Below are 20,890 nucleotides of genomic sequence, written 5' to 3'. Positions count from 1 at the left end.
GGGTTAGCCTGGTGATGGGTATTAAAGAGGGCACGTTCTGCATGGAGCACTGGGTGTTATCTGCAAACAATGAATCATGGAACACTACATTAAAAACTAATGATGTAATGTATGGGGATTAACATAACATAATAATAAAAAAAAAAGAAACACACACAAAAAAAGAAGGGTGGTTGTGAGGATGGATCTCATCAGTCAGGACATGAACAATGCATGGCACAGAGTGAGAACGCCTAACAGTGTGTTAATAGTTATTTTTATTATTATCAGGCAGATGATGAAATGGGGAGATTCCTCTCTCTCTCTCAACCCACAGCCATGCACAGAACAGAGAGAGGTAGCATCTGTTCTGGTGGAATTTTGAAGACCAATTCTAACTTGTCTGAACTTAACTGACTGATTCATTTTAATGATGTCCTTTTTTAATACATCCCTTGTTATTTTATTATTTTAATTTTACTAAATGATACTCTTCATTCTGTTATTGGTACCAGTACCTCAATTCACGTAAAGATTATGCATAACTAAAAGCTGAAAAGATGAGCCTTGCAAAACATTCAAATTAGACCATCCACAAATTTATACCTTAATCTGGTGCTACAAGAAAGCAGGCATTTGACAAAAGCTCCTTATAAAAATGTTTATAACACAAGGTTCTTCATTGTATTGATGTTGACTGCCACGTCTAGGCCATAGGAGGTGGATTAATAGAGAGTTTCTATGTGGCCTGAGCCTGCAGTTTAGCTCACTTCTTCCCATTAAGCTGGGAGGTTATTTAGTCTCTCTGGGCTTCCAACAAAGCATTTTTAAACACAAAGATGAATGAGATCTGATCCGTACTTAATAATAGCTCCCAGTCTGGAAAGAGGTTTAAACACGGTAACAAAAAAGAGCCTGATTCACTATAGTAAATGCTATTACTAGTGCTTATGCCAAGGACCATATGCTGTTTGTTTCAATGTCACAACAATCCTGTGAATTATATATTATTCCTCTCATTTTACAGACAAGGAAACAAACTTGGAGGTGAAATACATTATGAAGCTTGTTATTGGGGCCAGGATTTACTGATATGGCTACCAAGGGCAATGGACAGTAAATCTCTCTACAGGCTATGAAGATACATTGAAGTGTTGACATCGGAGCTGGATTATGAATAATAAATAGGATTTTATGAAGGATAGGTGGATAGGAAAGCATATTACAAAGACATAGAGAATTTTTTAAAGCCTCTTCAGACAATGTCAAGGGCTATTATCAAGGACTTTGAAAGACAGGCTGAGACCTGAACTCTTTCCACTTCATCATGATCACCAACCACATCATGTTTTTAAGCAAGAGAGTGACACATTCAAATTTGTATTTCAAATTCACTGTGATGGTGGTGAGGCTTGAGGAGGGATCCAGGAAGTTGGGTGTTGGATGAGCTGATGAGGGGCGGAACCATGGCTTAACAGTGAGGATGAAAGAAGGGAGAGTTGCTCCACAGGAAAAACCAACAGGATTTTTTTGACTGTTAGATGGAAGAATGGGTGAAATCAGGGACTAGGCCAAGGTTTCTAAATCAGACTAGTAAGTGAATGAATAATGACCATTAGCCAAGTTAAGGCATGTGAGAGGAGAACGCACCAGAGTGGCAATAATGATAGACGTGCTCATAGTAGGCTGTTTTTGGACAAGCTACTCTGACAAATAAAATAAGGTCCTGATCTAGGTCCAAAATTATGGCTGGAATTGCTAATCCATTGTGTGGATAGATTTTTTAAATAAGTATGTTTGAATTTTATCTATGAAATTTATATACACGGAGAAAAGAAATTACTTGAGGGTAAAAACTGAGGCTTAGAAATTTGAGCCTTAAGGAAATACTGAGCATTATGGCAAATTCCATTGCCATTCAGACAATCTTTCTAAGGCAGAATTTCAGTCTGGATATGCAGCCTCAACCACCCACCCCTCTCCTAGCCACTCCCTCCCCTCCAGAAAAAAAAAAAAATCTGATAAAGTATTATTCCAGTTTTTCCTAATCAACAGTTTGTTGTTCTTCCCAAGACCCAAAAGGAACTCAGAAATTACATACACACAAAAAGATGTTAATTCCACCCAATCATGATGTGCACATTGCTTGTTTTGCAATCCGTCGCTTGACTAAGGCAGCTCCACCCTTGCTCTTTTGGACCAAATAACATCTTGAGCTCTCAGGGCTGGGTGTTCTCTTTCTCTCTTTGGCTCTCTCTTTTTAATCTTGATTTTGACCTTTGGAGGACACCACACATACAAATAGACACAACCCTATTTTTTCATGCTTGAGCATGTGTATATGTGTATTTGTATACACTATATATAGATATCCCTGTAATTCTTGTTCTGTCCATTCCAAAAATAAGGTTCTCTTTTAGGGAGGATGAATATGTAAGATGATTGAATTTACAGATTAATCTAAATTTATGTTAATAAAGGCCCTTAACTCAAATGTCTTACTGTTTTCCCCAAGGTTACAATTCTTTTACACTACGATTCATTCAGCAGCAGATTTACTTATGCCTGTAGATTCACAGCACAGTTTTGATGTTGACTCCTTTTAATAATTCAATACCAACAGACTCTAGGAAAAGGGAATGAAAGGGCAGGGGGCAAGGTCTTACCAGATGAACACAAGAAGAGTTTACCAGAGGTCATGAGAATGCTGTTGGTTTTGAGTTATTTCCATCGTAGGTGTGTGATTCACTCCACGTGTCCTTTGCCCACCGTGTATCAGTGGTGTGTACAGGCTGAGAAACTAAGGTCTTTGAGCTCAACAGGTTTTTCTGACTCACCAGTGTCACATTTCTTTTCAAGACTTTTTTTTTCAAGACATCATTTTAGTGTTTTTCCTAATTTAATGATTTAAGAGAAAGCTTTAATGGCAGGATTCTTATTATTATTAACATCATCTTTGGTTTCCGTGAGTTTTTTGGAACACTGGCTGGCACTTTCGAGGTCAGCAAATAAATTTATTTTTTTCACTCTGAATGGATTACTTTTCTCTTATGAAAAATTTAAAATGTGTTAACGCTAACACTCTTTTTTAAATTGAAATGCAGTTTACATATCATATATTAGTTTCAGGTGTACAAGGTTAGTGATTTGACAATTATATACTTCAGGAAATGTTCACTAGGATACACTTACTCTTAACTTTCCCTGTTAATAATAATTCATCTGAAGGATTTCTTTTTTTGTCACATTGTACTGCATAATATTCTAATGAAAATAAACTCACATAGGTATTTCTGGAATTTTATTGTTTATCCTCCTAGTTTCCTCTTATTAAAGTAATAAATGAATCATCCATGATGAGATTTTGAATACCAGATGAATTGCTTGAGGGAACAACGTGTGAAACCATGAGTATTTTGTTGACTTAAATACTTTTTCTCCATTTTGTAGGTTATTTAGAGAAGGAAGTGTATGACTCGGATGCTTTGTAAGCAGCTGGGAGGGAATAAAACCACGTGTGAGTGGTTTCCCTCCCCAGCCAGAGGCAGGACCTATCTGCAGCAGTCTTTCCTTCTCTGACTGTAACAAACACTAAGCCGAACAACCTACACAAAAATGGGATCTTCCTTCTTTGTTATTCCATCTTCGCTCACTGATGCTATGTTTGCATCCTCCCTGACTCAGGGTTTCACACAGAGACACCTGCAGTGTCTGCCTTACTTGTCACGGACCTGAGTGCTCACCTTCTCACCTCGCGTGGTCTGAGCCTGAGCATTCACTGAATGGCTTCCTTGGATTCAAATACATGCCTCCCTGCCCATGTGCATGTTTACCTGATTCTTTCAGATGTGTCTGCTTCTTAGGAATGTGCTTGTCCCATGGTCTCATAGTCCTCTCTTGTTTTAACTGAAGTCTCCCTGTCCTTTCAGGCCAACCCAGTTTTGTAGCTACTCATTTTGTCCACTTGGCCCCACAGAGACTAGTTTAGTCTGAGAAATAGAGAAAATAGAGACAGTTCCTATGGTTTGGTTCAGTCTTGGACCAAGCAAATTGGAAAGAAGGCAGGCATGGAATTTCAGGCTGAAATGAACATTTCTCTCCATAGCCTTCTCTTTTCAACTTACTTGCCCATGGACAGGGCTCTTGGGGAAAATAGAGGTGGGACAGTTATCCAGGACCAGGCTTTTACTAGACTGTTTATATCTGTTTTTTTTTTTTTCCTTTTTCAGATGGGTGAGTCAAATGAAGACATAGACCAAATGTTCAGCAATTTGCTGGGGGAGATGGATCTTCTGACCCAGGTAAATACCCCTTCTTAACTTTCAAATTAGTAAAAGATGGGTTTACAGAATTTGACTTTAATATTATGAGAGAGCTGTCTTTAAAAAAACAACAGCTGGAGATTGACAATACCGTATCTTCCTGTTGTAACTATAACAGTGGTGGGGAATAAAACAAAGCTGTTTTCCTGATTGTACTGAGTTCAGTTAATTGAATGCATTGGCCACACATACATTCTATTATGGCAATTCCCGTGCTTATCATGTTCAAATATTTAGCCAATGGAGAAGTTTTCCCCAAGCAAACCCTCACAACCACCACTACTGAACAATCTCCCTTGCAGTTACTTTTATATAAAGACTAGCCAAGAAAGTCACATGATCTTTAGTAGAGATTCTTTACCAATCTTTGAGGAAATGCTACATTTTAAAGGATAAGTGGGAGTTATTGTGACTTCTGATTAGTCTGTAAGAACTTAGTAAGTTCTCTGTAAGAATGAAGACCACTCAGACAAGCTTCACATCTAGGAAAAAAGCCACTGACACCAGGACTAGATTAACTCAGATCACCCAATTGTTGGGCTGACTGGAGCCCAGGGGCTGCTGACCTGAGGACCACTGACCCAGGTTACAAAGTTAGGTGAGCTTTAGCTTGTCTTGTAGTGTTCTCATAAATGCTTCTTTGATTCAGAACATAGTCAACTCATAACTTTCTGCATAATATATTAAAATAAGAATAATCTGATATTCCTAAATAAGACAAGGATCTTAAAGTTTTCTATAAAGTAATTGAAGAATAGTCTGTTTTTAAAAAATATTTATTTCAGGAAAAATAAATCAATTTTAGCTAGCATCTGCTTTATAGTTCATGTAAAATTCAAGAAAGTTTAGACTCTATGAAGGAAGAAACAAAATATAAGACCGTACGCTTAGGTGAAAGGGATGCTGATTAACAGTGAATGTTAGGATGATCACCACATTCCTGCGGAGGAGGGGACTTCTTATGCCACCCATGAAAGGGAAGGGTTTGAGTGAATATCTGTGTTCTTCATCCATTCACTCACTTGTACTCCAGTTGGGAGAGTGACTGTTCTTTTTTTTTGTTTAAGATTTATTTATTTATTTGAGAGAGAAAGAGAGAGTTGAGGGGGGAGGGGCAGAGGGAGCGAGAGAGAGAAACCCAAGCCGACTCCATGCTGAGCGCAGAGCCCAACATGGTGCTCCATCCCATGACCCTGAGATCAGACCTGAACCAAAACCAAGAGTTAGGCATTTAACCCACTGAGCCACCCAGGTGCCCCCTGTGACTGTTCTGATTGGTCACAGTTTGGGGTTTTCATAGTTCCTCAACTGAGTGTTGTTAGTCTAACTCAAGAGTAGGAAGGGAGCCCCTCATTGTATCTTGGACCCCTGCCTCCCCTCAAGGCCCTTATGGTATTTGCTCTTTCTTTATTGTGCTCAAGTGGATGTAGTCACAGGGTTTCCTTGGCTAATGCATTTCTCCCGACAGGTAGGCCTCAAGATTTCATGGTAAAGAAAAGGCCCCACGTTGTCCTTGAGTTTAAAAGCTCAGCTTCAGTTCAGCCATTATCAAGTGCCCTTTGAGATTATTGAGTATTTTCTGAGCCATTAGAAAAGCTGTATTTTGATCTTCACTTGTGAATTTTGTGCATATTCTATTCCCTGAAGTTGCAGTGCAGTTGAAATGGTTGGATTAACCAGAGGCTTCCTAATTTCCCAAAAGAAGCAAAATTAAAGGAATCTAAAATGTAATACTGTGATTTTAACTTTTTAATTTTGAAATAATGTCAAGCTTAGAGAAAAGTTGAAAGAATAATACAATGAACTCCCATTTACTTTTCTCCCAGATTTCTCATTAATTGATGTGTTGCTCCATTTGCATTATCACTCCCTACGTCTGTCTCTTTGTCTCTGTCTCTCTCCATATATATGTGAGTGTGTGTTATATGCATGTGTATGTATATATGTGTGTACACATATATGTACATCATGCATATAGAAACTGTGTATGTGTATATGTATGTGTATCTATGCATAGAGAGACATAAAGGCTAGAAATCAATACATATATTAACTGGATTTTTTGTGTGGAAAGGGAACCCAGCCATTTCCACTATTTATATGAGAAAGATTTAAATACACAAATATCCATGAAAATATGAAAAAGAAGAGGCAATGCTACATTTAGACAGATTCATGACACAGAATTAGATCCAAATATATACAAGAATTTAAAATATGATAAAAGTGGCATTTTAAATAAGTAGGAAAAAGAGAACTATGTAATAAATTGTGTTGGGAGAATGTCTGGAAAATCAAAAGCTGAATTTCTACTTCATACCTTATACCAAAATGAGTTCTGTGAGTCAAAGATCTAAATGTATGAAATATATATATATAGAAGAAAACATGAGAAAAATGTTTATCCAACCTTAAGATGTGGGTAGCTTTCCTAAGCAAGATAGGACACCCAAAAGCCATGAAAGAAGGAAATATTTAAATATAAAAATTTTAAATATCTAACATGGCAAAAAAACAAATAAACTGTGAGTTCATATTGATACCAAGAATAAACAAAAATAACAAAAACAAAACTACTTTATCTGTCGTCATTGGAAATTGACAGAGCATTAAGTTACTACTCTGAAAATTGATAAAGAACCAAGCATTTATCTTAGTCTTTTTATGGTCCCAAACTATATTTCAGACTAAACAAATAATTGATGAGAGAACGTTCTCCTTTATCTTTTTTAAGATTTTATTTTTAAACAATCTCCACATCCAACATGAGGCTCGAACTCACAACGCTGAGATCAAGAGTCACACACCCTACGGACCTAAGCCAGCCAGGGGCCCCAAGAAAGTTCTTCTTTATCATAGAATTCCAATTAAACATTGAAAAGGAGTGAAGAGTTAGAAAATCACCATTATTCAACTTCTGATGAAATAAATTTTCAGAAGTTAGTGGGTACAGAGCAGTGTTCCCAATCTTTAGTCATTCACATTATCACCTTCATGATTTTTGCCGTGTTGCAACCCATCTGTCCTATTGTTTTTCTTAATATTTGTCTTTAATTGATTTTTAAAATTAAACTTTATCTCAAGTAGGTTAGATGTTCTAGCTTAATTTTTTCACAAACATCCAAAGAGATACACAATAATTTAAATTTTAATTGTGTGTTTGTATATCACCTAAAATCACCAGACACGTGGAGAACGTGCTACATTCTTTACTTCACATTGGGCTTTGAATGACCTTCCTATGATGAAGGGAGCTCCTTCTGGAAATGAGTCTCCTCTCTTTTTTCTCTCTCTCTACATTTTACTGGAAGCTTGTTTTATCACACATTTATGTATTAATATTTTGTTAGAGAACTACTTCTAATTTCTTTGAATACCATAGTAAATTATATCCTGAGCAAAGATTAATTGTGCCCTAATTGTGATGTTAGACTTCTTAGTCACAGCGAACGAACTCATTAATGAATTTCTTTGTACTTTATCTCACTAAATTTTTTTTCTGGTATTTGCCCCCTAGTTCATCTGTCATCCTCCCCTCTTCGCCACAATTTTGCTGGTTCTGTTTTTCAGATTGAATTCTGGGACTGCAGTCACTTTTGCCTACCTTTTATCTTTGATTCTAATTTGCTTGGATTAATTGTTTTAACTTCTTGATTAGTGGTCTTTTTTTTGTTTCTACTTATAATTGAGGATATCCCAATACTTTATTCTCATACATATAATGATTGTTTTCCTTCAGAAATTTAAGACATAAACAGGGATATTATTTACCAAATCAAGTTAGCATCAAAGGATGCACTCACTGTCATGAAAATGTTCATGTTTCAGAGTGGGGGAAATCACGTTTCAAACTATAGACATAAAAGCATTTTGAAAATTTAGATTGTGTATGTATTATAGCCTTTAAATCATATAGGAAGTCACTTTTTCAATTAAAAACCATTATTTACACAATTAATAACTTATTCTGTCTTAATTTCTTTCTAACAATTTTTATTAGATAAGAGTAACTGTGTAACATTTTACTATCTAATGGCAGATTCATCCTGAAACAACTTTTATCTTCCAAGTGACTAGACATTCCTTTTCTTTGATGTCATTACTAAAGTCCTTATAGAATTGCATACAGTGTATGTGTCACAAATCACCGTTACAGGAGATTTTTTTCTGTTATTTATAAAAATGAACTATCTCATGCTCATCATTCTTCGTTGATCTGGTTTTATTTCAAGATGTACCTTGTAGAACAATTTTTTTTAAGGTTTTATTTATTTATTTGACAGAGAGAGAGAGAGGGAACACAAGCAGGGGGAGTGGGAGAGGGAGAAGCAGGCTTCCCACGGAGCAGGGAGCCTCATGAGGGGCTCGATCCCAGGACCCAGGGATCATGACCTGAGCCGAAGGCAGACGCTTAACGACTGAGCCACCCAGGCGCCCCTTGTAGAGCAAACTTTAAGTTGTAATTTTCTGTAGGGGAAAAAAAATCACATAAAACATTTTCGTGTAAGAATACAGTTCTTAACATCTTCAGAAAGAAAATGTGTAAACAATAAATGATTTTTGACTTAATGATTAAAATACACTGCAGGGCGCCTGGGTGGCTCAGTTGGTTAAGACACTACCTTCGGCTCAGGTCATGATCCTGGAGTCCCGGGATCGAGTCCCGCATCGGGCTCCCTGCTCGGCAGGGAGTCTGCTTCTCCCTCTGACCCTCCCCCATCTCATGCTCTCTCTCTCTGTCTCATTCTCTCTCTCAAATAAATAAGTAAAATCTTTAAAAAAAAATAAAATAAAATACACTGCAAACATGTTCGTATGGTGAATAACTTTGGGGGCGGGGATCTATTTTCACAGAGTTTAGGAGTTGACACTCTTCCTCCTCCGGACCCCAAACCACCCAGAGCTGAATTTAACTACAGTGTGGGTTTTAAAGATTTAAATGGTAAGCATAATAATTTCTTTTCTTAAGTAATTTGAGATGATAATGATGACTAAAATCTGTACAGAACTATGATTTGAAAACAAAAATGTAAGGAACCTGGACGTTTTAAAGTCCTGGATTTCAGATTGTGTTTTATGGTGTCTGGATTAAATTGGGCCCCAAGAAGGTATTTTTGCTTACGATGAAAGGGAATACTATATCCTGCATTTATGTGAAGTATCAAAACTATTTTTTTAAGTAAAGGGAGTTTCTCCTTATTACTAAACCCTGAGAGTAATAAGATACAGTAGAGTAAAAAACTATTAATAAGGAAATATCCCTTCAAGAGTAATAATGAATTATCCATTTCAAAATGATTGATAATATATGAATAGATGCTTCAAAATATATTTTAATTGATATATAATTAATATATAACATATTTGCTCTGACATTTTTTTATCCTCCCTGAGATGGTCACATTATTTTATTAACAAAAATCTCTCTTCTTATTTAGTGTGGAGACAATAGCCCATGTGCTATTCAAATTACAATGAATCTTGAACTAATTGCTTCCAAGTTAATGAGAATTCATTGCAACTCTTGAAAAAGATTTTCTAGAGACTGGCAGTACCCACCGAAAAAATGAAAAACAAAATATTGGAGAAGCCCAGTTACAGAAATCCAAAATTCCAAGTTTTATTTCTGTCACTCACTGGGTTTCTTTGCTTCTATTATTTTCTTTTTTTTTAAAGATTTTATTTATTTATTTGACAGAGAGAGAGACAGCGAGAGCAGGAATACAAGCAGGGGGAGTGGGAGAGGGAGAAGCAGGCTTCCCGCCGAGCAGGGAGCCCAATGTGGGACTCGATCCCAGGACCCTGGGACCATGACCTGAGCCGAAGGCAGACGCTTAACGACTGAGCCACCCAGGCGCCCCTGCTTCTGTTATTTTCAATAATTTTTTTTATAAACCCTTATGTGCCAGTGCCTGTATCTGGATAAATTATAATACATCTCTTCTGACTTCTTTTCCCACCTTCTTTTCTGTTTGCCATATAAATTTACTGTTCCTGTCAATCATTTCCATCACGAATGATGGTAACACTCATGAAATTTCAAAAAAGCAATACACTTTGGTAAAATGTATGACATTAATTAATAAGTAACATATACTTGCACATATAAACAATGCAGATTTGCCTCATCACGCTCACAATGGCTGAGTTTTAAACAATTCAATTAAAATTAATACTGCAATTATAGTCAACTCAACTAATGCTTTTTTTTCTTTTTTTTTAAGATTTTATTCATTTTATTTGACAGAGAGACACAGCGAGAGAGGGAACATAAGCAGGGGAGCAGGGGTGAGAGAAGCAGGCTTCCTGCCAAACAGGGAGCCCGACGCGGGGCTCGATCCCAGGATCCTGGGATCATGACCTGAGCAGAAGGCAGACGCTTAACGACTGAGCCACCCAGGCGCCCCTCAACTAATGCTTTCTAAGCACTCAGTACCTAGTATCCAAAAATTACTGAAAATGACAGAAACAAAGAAACCCAGCAATATATAAACATAGCAATGTTAAAGTACAGTAACAAAAAACTCATGTCCTTAAGGAGATGTGACGCATACCTGTGGCACAATTTGGGTCTAGGTCAAAACTATTAAAAAGTACTGATACGGGGCGCCTGGGTGGCTCAGATGGTTAAGCGTCTGCCTTCGGCTCAGGTCATGATCTCAGGGTCCTGGGATCGAGTCCCGCATCGGGCTCCCTGCTCCTTGGGAGCCTGCTTCTCCCTCTGCCTCTCTCTCTCTGTCTCTAATGAATGAATAAATAAATAAAATCTTAAAAAAAAAAAAAAGTACTGATACGTACTGAAAAATAAATGTGTTGGGAATTAGAAAAGAAATGTGTTTTATTGTCTTCACTTAAAACATTGCTAAAATGAGTTTAAAATACTTTGCTCAAAGTCATTCAGAGAGTTAGTGACAGACTTCTCAACAGAATCCATGTCATTCTTTTTCCCCAATTCCATATTGCTCAATTTATATAGATATAGTTAGAATTATGATTTGCTTTGGAAGTTGTTAATATGAGAATTATTATGGGAACTTTGTCCCTAAAATTTTTATAAAGGATTAAAATCATTTGCTTATATGGCAACAGTCACCATATAATTGCTGGCATTAGGAAATTGTGAATGAGCTTCATTTGTTCTACATATATTTTCTCTGCAAAAATTTTAAGTTAATTTAATTTTATGAAGAAGTCATATGCAAAAATTGCTTAGAAGAAAATAAATCCTTTTTACTCAGATTGGAGATCCAGACCTTAGTCCAAGGGCTATACACTAGAACTATTAGCATGAGTACAGTAGGCTACATGGTATTTATTACAGTGATGTTTGGCAATAAATTCTTTCACAAAGCCTCATGCCTGTTGCTGAGTAGGCTGCATTTCCTCATTCCAGTTCATCCTACACACAGCAGGTGAATCCTCTTCTTCGTGGGTCACTTCAAGATCCAGTCCATCTTGTGTTCATTACCTTTGCTATCTAGTGAATGCCTGATCACAAGAGCACTCTGCTAACACCACTCACTGACCCCACGACCCATAGGCCTCACCATAGGTCAGCTTTCAGGATCACACGTCTGATCCAATCACACATGGAAGAAATTCCAATGAGAACTGTCCTCCCTCACCCTCACTCTGAAAATCTATGTCTGCCCTTTTCCTAAAAGTTAACTCTCAGCTCACCATCTTACAAAGTCTTTACCACATAAGCCCAGTTTTTAAAAATTATTTTTTACTTCAACCTCCTTAGTGCTTTATTTCCTGCTGTTTATCATTAATTGTTCTTTCTTTGAATCTGAGAGTTTCCATAGTTGGATGGTGTCCCTACAGAGGCTTTATCCCTACCAAAGGTCTTAAATCCTATTAAACCCCAGTTGGTTGAGACCTACTTTCTTCCAAGTATATTTATCAGTGGTACTCTGTCTGTCCCCCTAAGGCCTGGGGAAAACTCCCCTTCAGTCTGTTTCCAACATCTCCCCTCCCCTACTTTTCTAAAACTCTCAGATCTTGCACCAGAATATATAAGAATTCCTACTTAGACAGCTAATCGTGTGCTTGGATCTGACTTATAGCTAATCTGTGAGGATAGCAAACATATTTTTCTCCTTTTATTTAGTGGGGGGAGGAATTCAGCTTTGTTGAGGTTTAATTGACAAAATTGTAAGACGTTTAAAGTGTACAATGTGATGACTTGATGTATGTATCCCTGGTGAAAGGATTTCCTCCATTGAGTTAATTAACACATCCATCACCTCATCATATTTACCCTTTTGGATATTGTTGTTGAGAACATTTAAGTTCTACTCCCTCAGCAAATTTCACTTATACAATAGTGTTATCAACCATAGTCACCGTGTTAGATACGTTAGATCCTCAGACCTTATTCATCTTTACCACTGAAAGTTTACACCCTTTCGCCAACCTCTCCCGATTTCCCACACGCACCCCCAGCCCCTGACAACCAGTACCCAAATATCACTATTAAAAATGACCTCCTTTCAGTTTTTCTAGGCATAAATTGTTGTTTTGATCATTAACATGATTTTCCCCCATCAGAGTCCTTAAATGCACTGGAAGACCAAGATTTAGATGCTCTCATGGCGGATCTGGTGGCAGATATAAGCGAGGCTGAGCAGAGGACAATTCAGGCACAGAAAGAGTCCTGTCAGAATCAGCATCATCCAGCATCCCTGGAGGTACCAGATTTCAGCGGGGCAGCAGCTCTTGGTTATGGAGCAAGTGTTGCTGCCATTAGTGTTAGCCAATATGAGGATGACTTACCACCTCCACCAGCTGATCCCATGTTAGACCTTCCTCTGCCACCACCACCTCCTGAACCTCTCTCTCAGGTAAGTGTGTGGGGCAAAGATGGCAGGACTCTTGGCCTCTGCTACCCATGATCTTTGACTTTCTTCAAAATGACAGTTACATTCATAAGTATCTGGAGTTCTGAGATACTTAAAAAACAAGGATACAGAGTACATTCATTGCAAAGCCAGAATCGTCCATAAAAAGACACATTGGTGTGAATAAAGAACATATTGGGGCCATATTCAGGAGTTAACATAGCTTGGCTAAAGTTTATATTTGTATGCAATGTTCCCTGATAGTACTCAACATTTTGGGGTAATGTTTTATTAACTTGGCATGAACTGTGGAATTGATATATATGTGTCTGTGTCCTTGGTGCTAGCCCGGTATGTAAAGAATTGAAAGCATTCCTTACATACTTCTGAATTTAATTAAATGGAATTTTGTTGAATTTGGCAGCTCTGTTCAGTAGGGCAAAGATACCTGTGAATCATGGTAGTGTCGTAGTTGGGTGGAGAAGTTGTCGTAGACCGGGCAGGTGATGATGAGTGCTCGGTATTAATAAATTTCTGAACACTGGGAAGCCATACATCTGGGAAAATTCATATCATTATTTGGGACATTAACTTATGTCTCTCATACAAGTAAAAAGAGCACTTTTAAGGATTTTTCTTATGGTAAGCCACTTGAAAAATATTTTAATGTAAGAACTCAGCTCTATTTCCTTCTGCTTCCACATTTGTTGTACTTTGTGATGATGATCGGTATTCATAAATATGACCCTAGTAACCCTGAAAGTTTCTACAGTGCCTTTTGAATGAACAAATATTAAATATATATCAAATAGTAAGTCATATTCTATCATGCTCATTGTTCTATTGTGTATTTATTGTAGAAATATTATTTAAAAATTAGTGATCCGTGTAGAGCAGAGACTCCTTTATTCCCCAGCTGTATTTTATAATTAACATATAACATTATATAAGTTTAAGGCGTATAATGTAATGATTTGATACACACACATACTGCAATATGATTACCATAATAAAGTTAGTCACACCTCCATCACTTCACATTACCTTTGTGTGTATGCATGTGTGTGCATGCATGTGTATGTGGTGAGAACACTTAAGATGTACTCTCTTAGCAACTTTCAAGTACACAATACAGTATTGTTAACTATAGTAACCACGCTGTACATCATAAGATTCCCAGAACTTATTTTCTTATAACTGGAAGTTTGTACCCTTTGACCAACATCGCCCCATTTCCCCACCCCCTCCCAACCCCTGGCAACCACCATTCTACTTTCTGTTTCTCTGAGTTCAACTTTTTTAGATTCCACAGATAAGTGAAATCATATGGTATCTGTCTTTCTCTGACTTATTTCACTTAGCATAAACCCTTTAGATCCATCCATGTTGTTGCACATGGCAAAATTTCTTTCTTTTTTTATGGCAAAATATATTCCATTGTATATATACTACATTTCTTTTATCCATTCACCCATCAACGGACACTAGTTCGTTTCTATGTCTTGGCTATTGTGAATAATGCTGCAGTGAACACGGGAATACAGATGTCTTCAAGAGAGTGATTTCGGGGCGCCTGGGTGGCTTAGTGGGTTAGGCGTCCGCCTTCGGCTCAGGTCATGATCCCGGGGCCCTGGGATCGAGCCCCACATCGGGCTCCCTGCCCGGCGGGAAGCCTGCTTCTCCCTCTCCTACTCCCCCTGCTTGTGTTCCCTCTCTCACTGTGTCTCTCTCTATCAAATAAATAAATAAAATCTTAAAAAAAAAAAAAAAAGAGAGTGATTTCATTTTCTTTGGATATATACCCAGAAGTGGAATTTTTGGATCGTAGGGTATTTCTATTTTTCGTTCTTTGAGGAACCTCCATACTGTTTTCCATAGTGGCTGCACCAATTTACAATCCTACCAACAGTGCAAAGGGGTTCTCTTTTTCTCCACATCCTCCCCAACACTTGCTTTCTCTTGTCTCTTGGACAACTGCCATTCTAAAGAGCAGAGGCTCTTAATGTAGTGTCCATGAAGATTTCAAGGAGGCCATGATTTCCTGAAAGTATATGCAAAGTTGAATACCCATGTAAGGCTTTATGGGCTTCATGGCTTTCAACATATTCCTAAAGGGGTTGGTGGCTCAAAAAAAAAAAAAAATTAAGAATCACTGGTGTAAAAAGATGTATATCTGCTTTCAAGTAATTAGAAAGTAACCAGAACAGCTCATTCCTCATCATTATAAATAGGTAGAAGAAAACTGAACAGGAAGAAATCAGAGAGAGAGACAAACCATGAGAGACTCTGGACTCCGGGAACCAAACTGAGGGTTGTGGAAAGGGACATGGGTGGGGTGATGGGGTAACCCAGTGATGGGCATTAAGAAGGGCACATGATGTGATGAGCACTGGGTGTTATACTCAACTAATGAATCCTTGATCACTACATCAAAAATTATTGATGTACTATATGCTGGTTAATTGAACATAACAATAATATAAATAATAAATAAATAAATAATGTGTTGGCTATTGAATTTAAATTTTAAAAATAAAAAATAAATAGGTAAGAGAGCCTTAATAATCCTATTCTTAGAATATTTACTTACAAAAAATCAAAGGGCTTTTGGGCTCATAAAATATTTCAGTCTCTTTTCTGCCTACTCAAGTGTTTGTCAGTGTTTTCTTGGTGAATTATAAGTTTAAGTTTGAGTCTAAGTCTTAACTTACAGGAAGGTAAGTCCCCCTTTAGGTATGAATAAAAACTAGGAATTCCAGAAAACGCACACTGATCCAGAAGAATGTGTGTAATTTCAAGGAGTGCTCAAATCCCTTGAGTTCACTAGCAGATTCCTCAACTGAGACCCCAGTTTTGAGTCACTCAGTTTTTTGTGGAGTCCACATGTGAGGCCTTTTTAGAGTCGTCATTTTATCTTTGAGGTTACTATCTCTAAGATATAAAGGGTGACTGCCTTCTACATCTTTGGGCTGAAGATTTTTGTTATAGTCATTTGAATTCTGAAAATCAAGTGTGAAATTTGGTGCCCCCAACACAGCCTTTTGTCAGCATAAAGTAACTGAGACGTTCGTTAGCCATGGCATGGCTACTTCCTCACTACTGTTTTCTGGTGGACAGTGTTGAATGTCTTGCTGTTTTACAGGAAGAAGAAGCAGCCCAAGCCAAGGCTGATAAAATTAAGCTAGCATTGGAAAAACTGAAGGAGGCCAAGGTCAAGAAGGTAAACTGTGAATCACTTTTACATGGGGCAGTTAAATTAATAACATGGTACTATGCTTAATGATAAAAAAATAAATAAAATTTTGAGGGTTTTCTAAATAGTTGTAATTTTTTAAATTTTAGTACAAAGATAATTACATGGTTATTCTTTCTGTGACATCAGTTAGCTCATTTGTGACCGATAAATCAGGACCTATGTTAGTGTAAATGTGGAAGATTCCAAGTTTCCACTCCCAGGGCTCCCTCCCCTGGGGGCGCACCCTCTTGGGTTCTGCTCAGGTGTCCTGGCGCCACCGTCTGGACCCGCCTTTACTGGGTCAGAGCTCAGCTTCCATTGGCCTCGCCTTAGCATTTCCACGATTGCTTATGTGCAGTTTTCATAACCCCTGAGGTAGCCTCCAGCCCTGCTGGCCACCCTAGATGTCCTGGTTATGTCCCGAGATCCCAAATGTTGTTTTGGCTAGTGCTCTGGGTTCAAAGTTGCATAAATTTTGAGTGACCTGCTTAATCCTATTTTTCCAATAAGCCTGCAATTTTACTGAGTGTTTTCTGTAGACTGTAGGTTTTCTAGGAACACAGATATTATAACAGAAACACATGTAATTAACCTCAGTAGAAGCACATACCTAAAAACAGTTACGTGTTAATAATAGTCAATTTGGTTACTTAGGAGAAAGTTGAAACAGTCTTATTTCAGTTCCTGAAGCATATATCATGTCTGAGACCACGTAAGAATTTTTACTTCTAGCTGGGTGAAGAGCATTAGACTTTCTGTTCCTACAGCACCTCTCATGGTTCCTTGAATGAAGGTGTTCAATACATGTTGAGTGATATTCAGTAAATAGTCCTTGACTATCCCTGGATCCAGACCTTCAGGGTTCATCTAGGAGGGTCTTCCCGGATCAGTCTGGTCCCAGTCATTCTAAACATGCATGAACTTTTTTACCATTATTCTTTCCAGTTCTCTACTTATGATTAAATCCTGTGGTCAGTTACCGGAATCTCACATCCTCAGCTGCCTTGCCCTTCTCTCCCCTCGTACTCACCTTGTTAAACCCTAAATCCAGCTCTCCTCCCACTCACCTGGGCTCTCAGCACTGCCCAGGGCTTCCCAACAGCACACTCACTCACCCACTAACCGCTACCGAGGAAATGATTTCTATCTGTCTTCTCCTTTAAAACCTCCAATACCTCTTTCCTCATCCACATTCTCCCAGCTAATGATATTGCTGCCCGTGGCACTAAGAAAATAGAAGCACTCAGAAGGAAGGGTCCATAAGCTCCCGACACATTTACCTTCCTGCCTGCCTGCACCTATGACAAATAGTCCATAGTCTTTCCTGTTACTGTGGATGAACTGTTACGTTTCTATGTATGCTCCAGTTCCTGTCCTGTCTTCTCATCCCTCCCAAGCTAAAGCCTCCCACGGCACCCCATCTCACCCAGAAAAGCCCAATCCTCATAGCAGCTTAAAGCCCCTAAATGGTCTGGCTGCCCACTGTCCCCCACCACCTACCCCATTCTCGCTACCTGGTCTCACCACTGCTCTTCAGATACTCCAGGTATGCCCTGGCCTCAGGACCTTTGGGTTCAGTTTTTGACTTTATGCTTTATGGTGCCCTGCCTTGAAAGCTCTTCTCCAGATTCCAGTGGGTTTTCTCTGTTTCTCCCCTAGGTCTGGTCACCTGCTCAGTAAGGCCTTCTCCATCTGGCATTGCACATACACCCCCAGTACCCACACCCCTTCCCTACTTTCTTTTTCTCCTCAGTGCTTATCACCATCCAACATAATATCCACTCTACTTGTTTAGCCTATTTATTGCCTACTTCCCCTCCCTACCCCCACAGAAATTCTTGCAGGGATTTTGGTGTTTTCTTCACTGATGCATCCCCATCTCATAGAACAGGTTCTGGGTTTACAGAGGTAAAACAGTTCAGGTGTGGTCCCTGCCTACCTAGAGTTAAATTCTAGAGGAGGAGTAAGTGTTAGGAAGAAAGTAAAGCAGAAACAAGTGATGGAGAGTGCCTGAGTCACTTCTAAATGGATCTAGTGATGGGGGAGCCCTCTCTGAGGAGGCAGCACTTGAGCAAAGACCTTGGCAGCAAGAACAGGCCAGCTCCCCAGGGACGAGGTGAGGGAGCATCCTGGGCAGGGCTATATGGCCACTGCTCGGAGAGCCATTGAGTAGGAGGGAAAGTGGAGGAGGATTTGAGGTCAGAGAGGCAGGCCAGGCCACACAGCCTCACAGTCCCAAGAAAGAGTCTGGAATATATTATAAGTGCCTTGGGAAGCCATTTGAGGGTTTTTAACTGGGGATAATATCTGATTTTTTTTTTAAAGATTTTATTTTTATTTATTTGACAGAGAGAGACACAGCGAGAGAGGGAACACAAGCAGGGGGAGTGGGAGAGGGAGAAGCAGGCTTCCCGCTGAGCAGGGAGCCCGATGCGGGGCTCGATCTTAGGACCCCGGGATCATGACCTGAGCCGAAGGCAGATGCTTAGCGACTGAGCCACCCAGGTGCCCCTAATATCTGATTTTTAAAGATCATCCTGGCTGCTTTGTGGAAAATGGATTGTAGGGGGGAAGATGACAGGCAGGGTGGCCCGTTGTACAGCCCACCTAGCACAGCAGCTCACTGTCCATGAACATGGGCTGCACTGGGTCGCTGACTTTACCTGTAAGATGAAAACACAAAAGGAAATGAGTAAAAAGAAAATTTGTAATTACTTAAACTATTTTAAACCACTGGATTGTCTATAAAAAGGGGGCCACATTGGCTGTATTTTCAGAGGGGAAGTGAAAAGAGAAGTTGATTGTTAGATGAAAAGGTAGGACAACTAGCTTAGTGAGTCGATTTGCTTCAACTGGAGGTTAAGAGACGGGTAGGAGATGACACCTGTTTCCTGCGGTGTATCAGAAAGCCAGAGAACTTCTCCATAACTTAGGTGGGTGAATTGCAACAGTAAACACAAAGCATGATCTATTTTCATTCAACAAAGAAGATGTAAAACAGAAGCCACTCTGATCAGTGGGAAAATAAAGAAAATGAAGAAGCCAAGTTGAATATTTGGTCTGATTTCAGACGCTCCAAATGTATCTCTTAAAACAAAAGCCTGTGAGCATAACTGAGACATACTTGCACATTACTGAAGTAACTGAGATGTGCTCATACATAATCTGCAATGTGGAAATCAAGTCTGTTTGACGTACTTGGCCCTCAAGTGTTCTGTGGGGTGTTGATATCATTTTGGATTGCGAATGATGTACACAGCTTACATTACAAAGCTTTTGGAACTGGAAACTCGTGAATTTCATATGTTTGTTCGTTTGTTTTAAAGCTCTGTGACACAGGAGAACAACTCCATGTGTACATTTTAGCACAGAAGCAAAAAACCTATAAAGGATTTAGGTCTACGAAATTCTTTTATTTAACAACTTGCAAAGAAAAAAGGAGAAATTATAAAAACCATAAAGTCTTTACTGTAACAGATTAGAAAGGGGAGGTTTTTCCATGCTTAAGTCATTCTACCCTCTATCAAACAGCGTAGATATGAAAAGCGCTCTGTTTGCTGAATCACATATAACTGGGATCTAGCAATATTATGTGTTGGTATAGCTACTCTTCAGCTTGTAAATGTGATAGAAGCTGTGAAGAATAGTAAATATAATTTCTTCTTGCTAAAAGTCCCCAGCCTTCTCTTGGTTTTTTTATTTTCTAAGTTCTGTAATTGTAGATATTCGTAACTATATGTGGGTTAAATTTAGTTTGCAATTTCTGCCAAAAAAATTTTAAAAAACAACCTTTCATCACTGTCAAATTATGTGGTTTAGGTTTTTTTTCTCTATATAAAAACAAAACAAAACACAAACATATGTTTTATTTTCTCAAGAATCCCTACGCAAAAATGAAATGTGGTCAAACATCATTAAATTATTCCCTCAGGGAGATTAAGTCTTCTCAATCCTAACATTGGCAGTGTTTCTTAGGACACGTAGCTACTCTATAGCAATAATTCTCAGCAGAGAGCAGTCGGTATGCCTTCTACACACAGAAAATAAATCATAGTAAAGCCTGCTATTTGAGGATTTTCTGTTTTTTCTGTGCAACCCTCCATGCTTCATTTCTCAGGTCAGATGAGTGTATCTTTGACATTGTGGCACTTGGGCCTATCATTCTAAATACATCAAAAGACAAACAAACAATAAAAAAAAAAAAAGGCAACTATCCAACGAGAAGTTTCTGGACTACAGGTTTTATAGGTTTTCAAGGGAGAAAAAAGTATTTTTCAGACAAGCCTGGAGTAAAGGTCTAATTTGAATGATCCTGGGGAGAGGAAATGCACTTTTACTGCCCTGATGTCTGTGTTTTGACTCTCTGTGTGCAGGTGTTGAAAAGAGAAGGCATATATGAGTGCTTCAATTTGTGGTCCCTGCCAGCCCCTCGCCCAGATTTCTATCTCCACCCAAACCCTCAGTTGTTTTCCGTAACTGTGCACAACAATCCACAGGAACTGTGCTCTTCA

The 20,890-nt window shown here is 38.6% G+C and overlaps 1 protein-coding gene across 2 annotated transcripts in view; it reads left to right on the top strand.

Annotated features, from left to right (window-relative positions):
* The window catches only part of APBB1IP (amyloid beta precursor protein binding family B member 1 interacting protein), a 115,813-nt gene that overhangs the window by 39,683 nt on the left and 55,240 nt on the right, over window positions 1-20,890 (top strand). For both annotated transcript variants that reach the window (XM_081820758.1, XM_081820757.1), the window contains exons 2-5: window positions 4,209-4,280; window positions 9,156-9,243; window positions 12,855-13,147; window positions 16,287-16,364. In XM_081820758.1, coding sequence (XP_081676884.1) covers window positions 4,209-4,280; window positions 9,156-9,243; window positions 12,855-13,147; window positions 16,287-16,364 — 531 coding nt within the window. The remainder of the gene's footprint in view (window positions 1-4,208; window positions 4,281-9,155; window positions 9,244-12,854; window positions 13,148-16,286; window positions 16,365-20,890) is intronic.

This window comes from Leptonychotes weddellii, chromosome 5, assembly GCF_054177405.1.
Source record: "Leptonychotes weddellii isolate Sample4059 chromosome 5, ASM5417740v2, whole genome shotgun sequence".
Classification (NCBI taxonomy): domain Eukaryota; kingdom Metazoa; phylum Chordata; class Mammalia; order Carnivora; family Phocidae; genus Leptonychotes; species Leptonychotes weddellii.
This window is presented reverse-complemented; position numbering and strand designations above follow the sequence as displayed.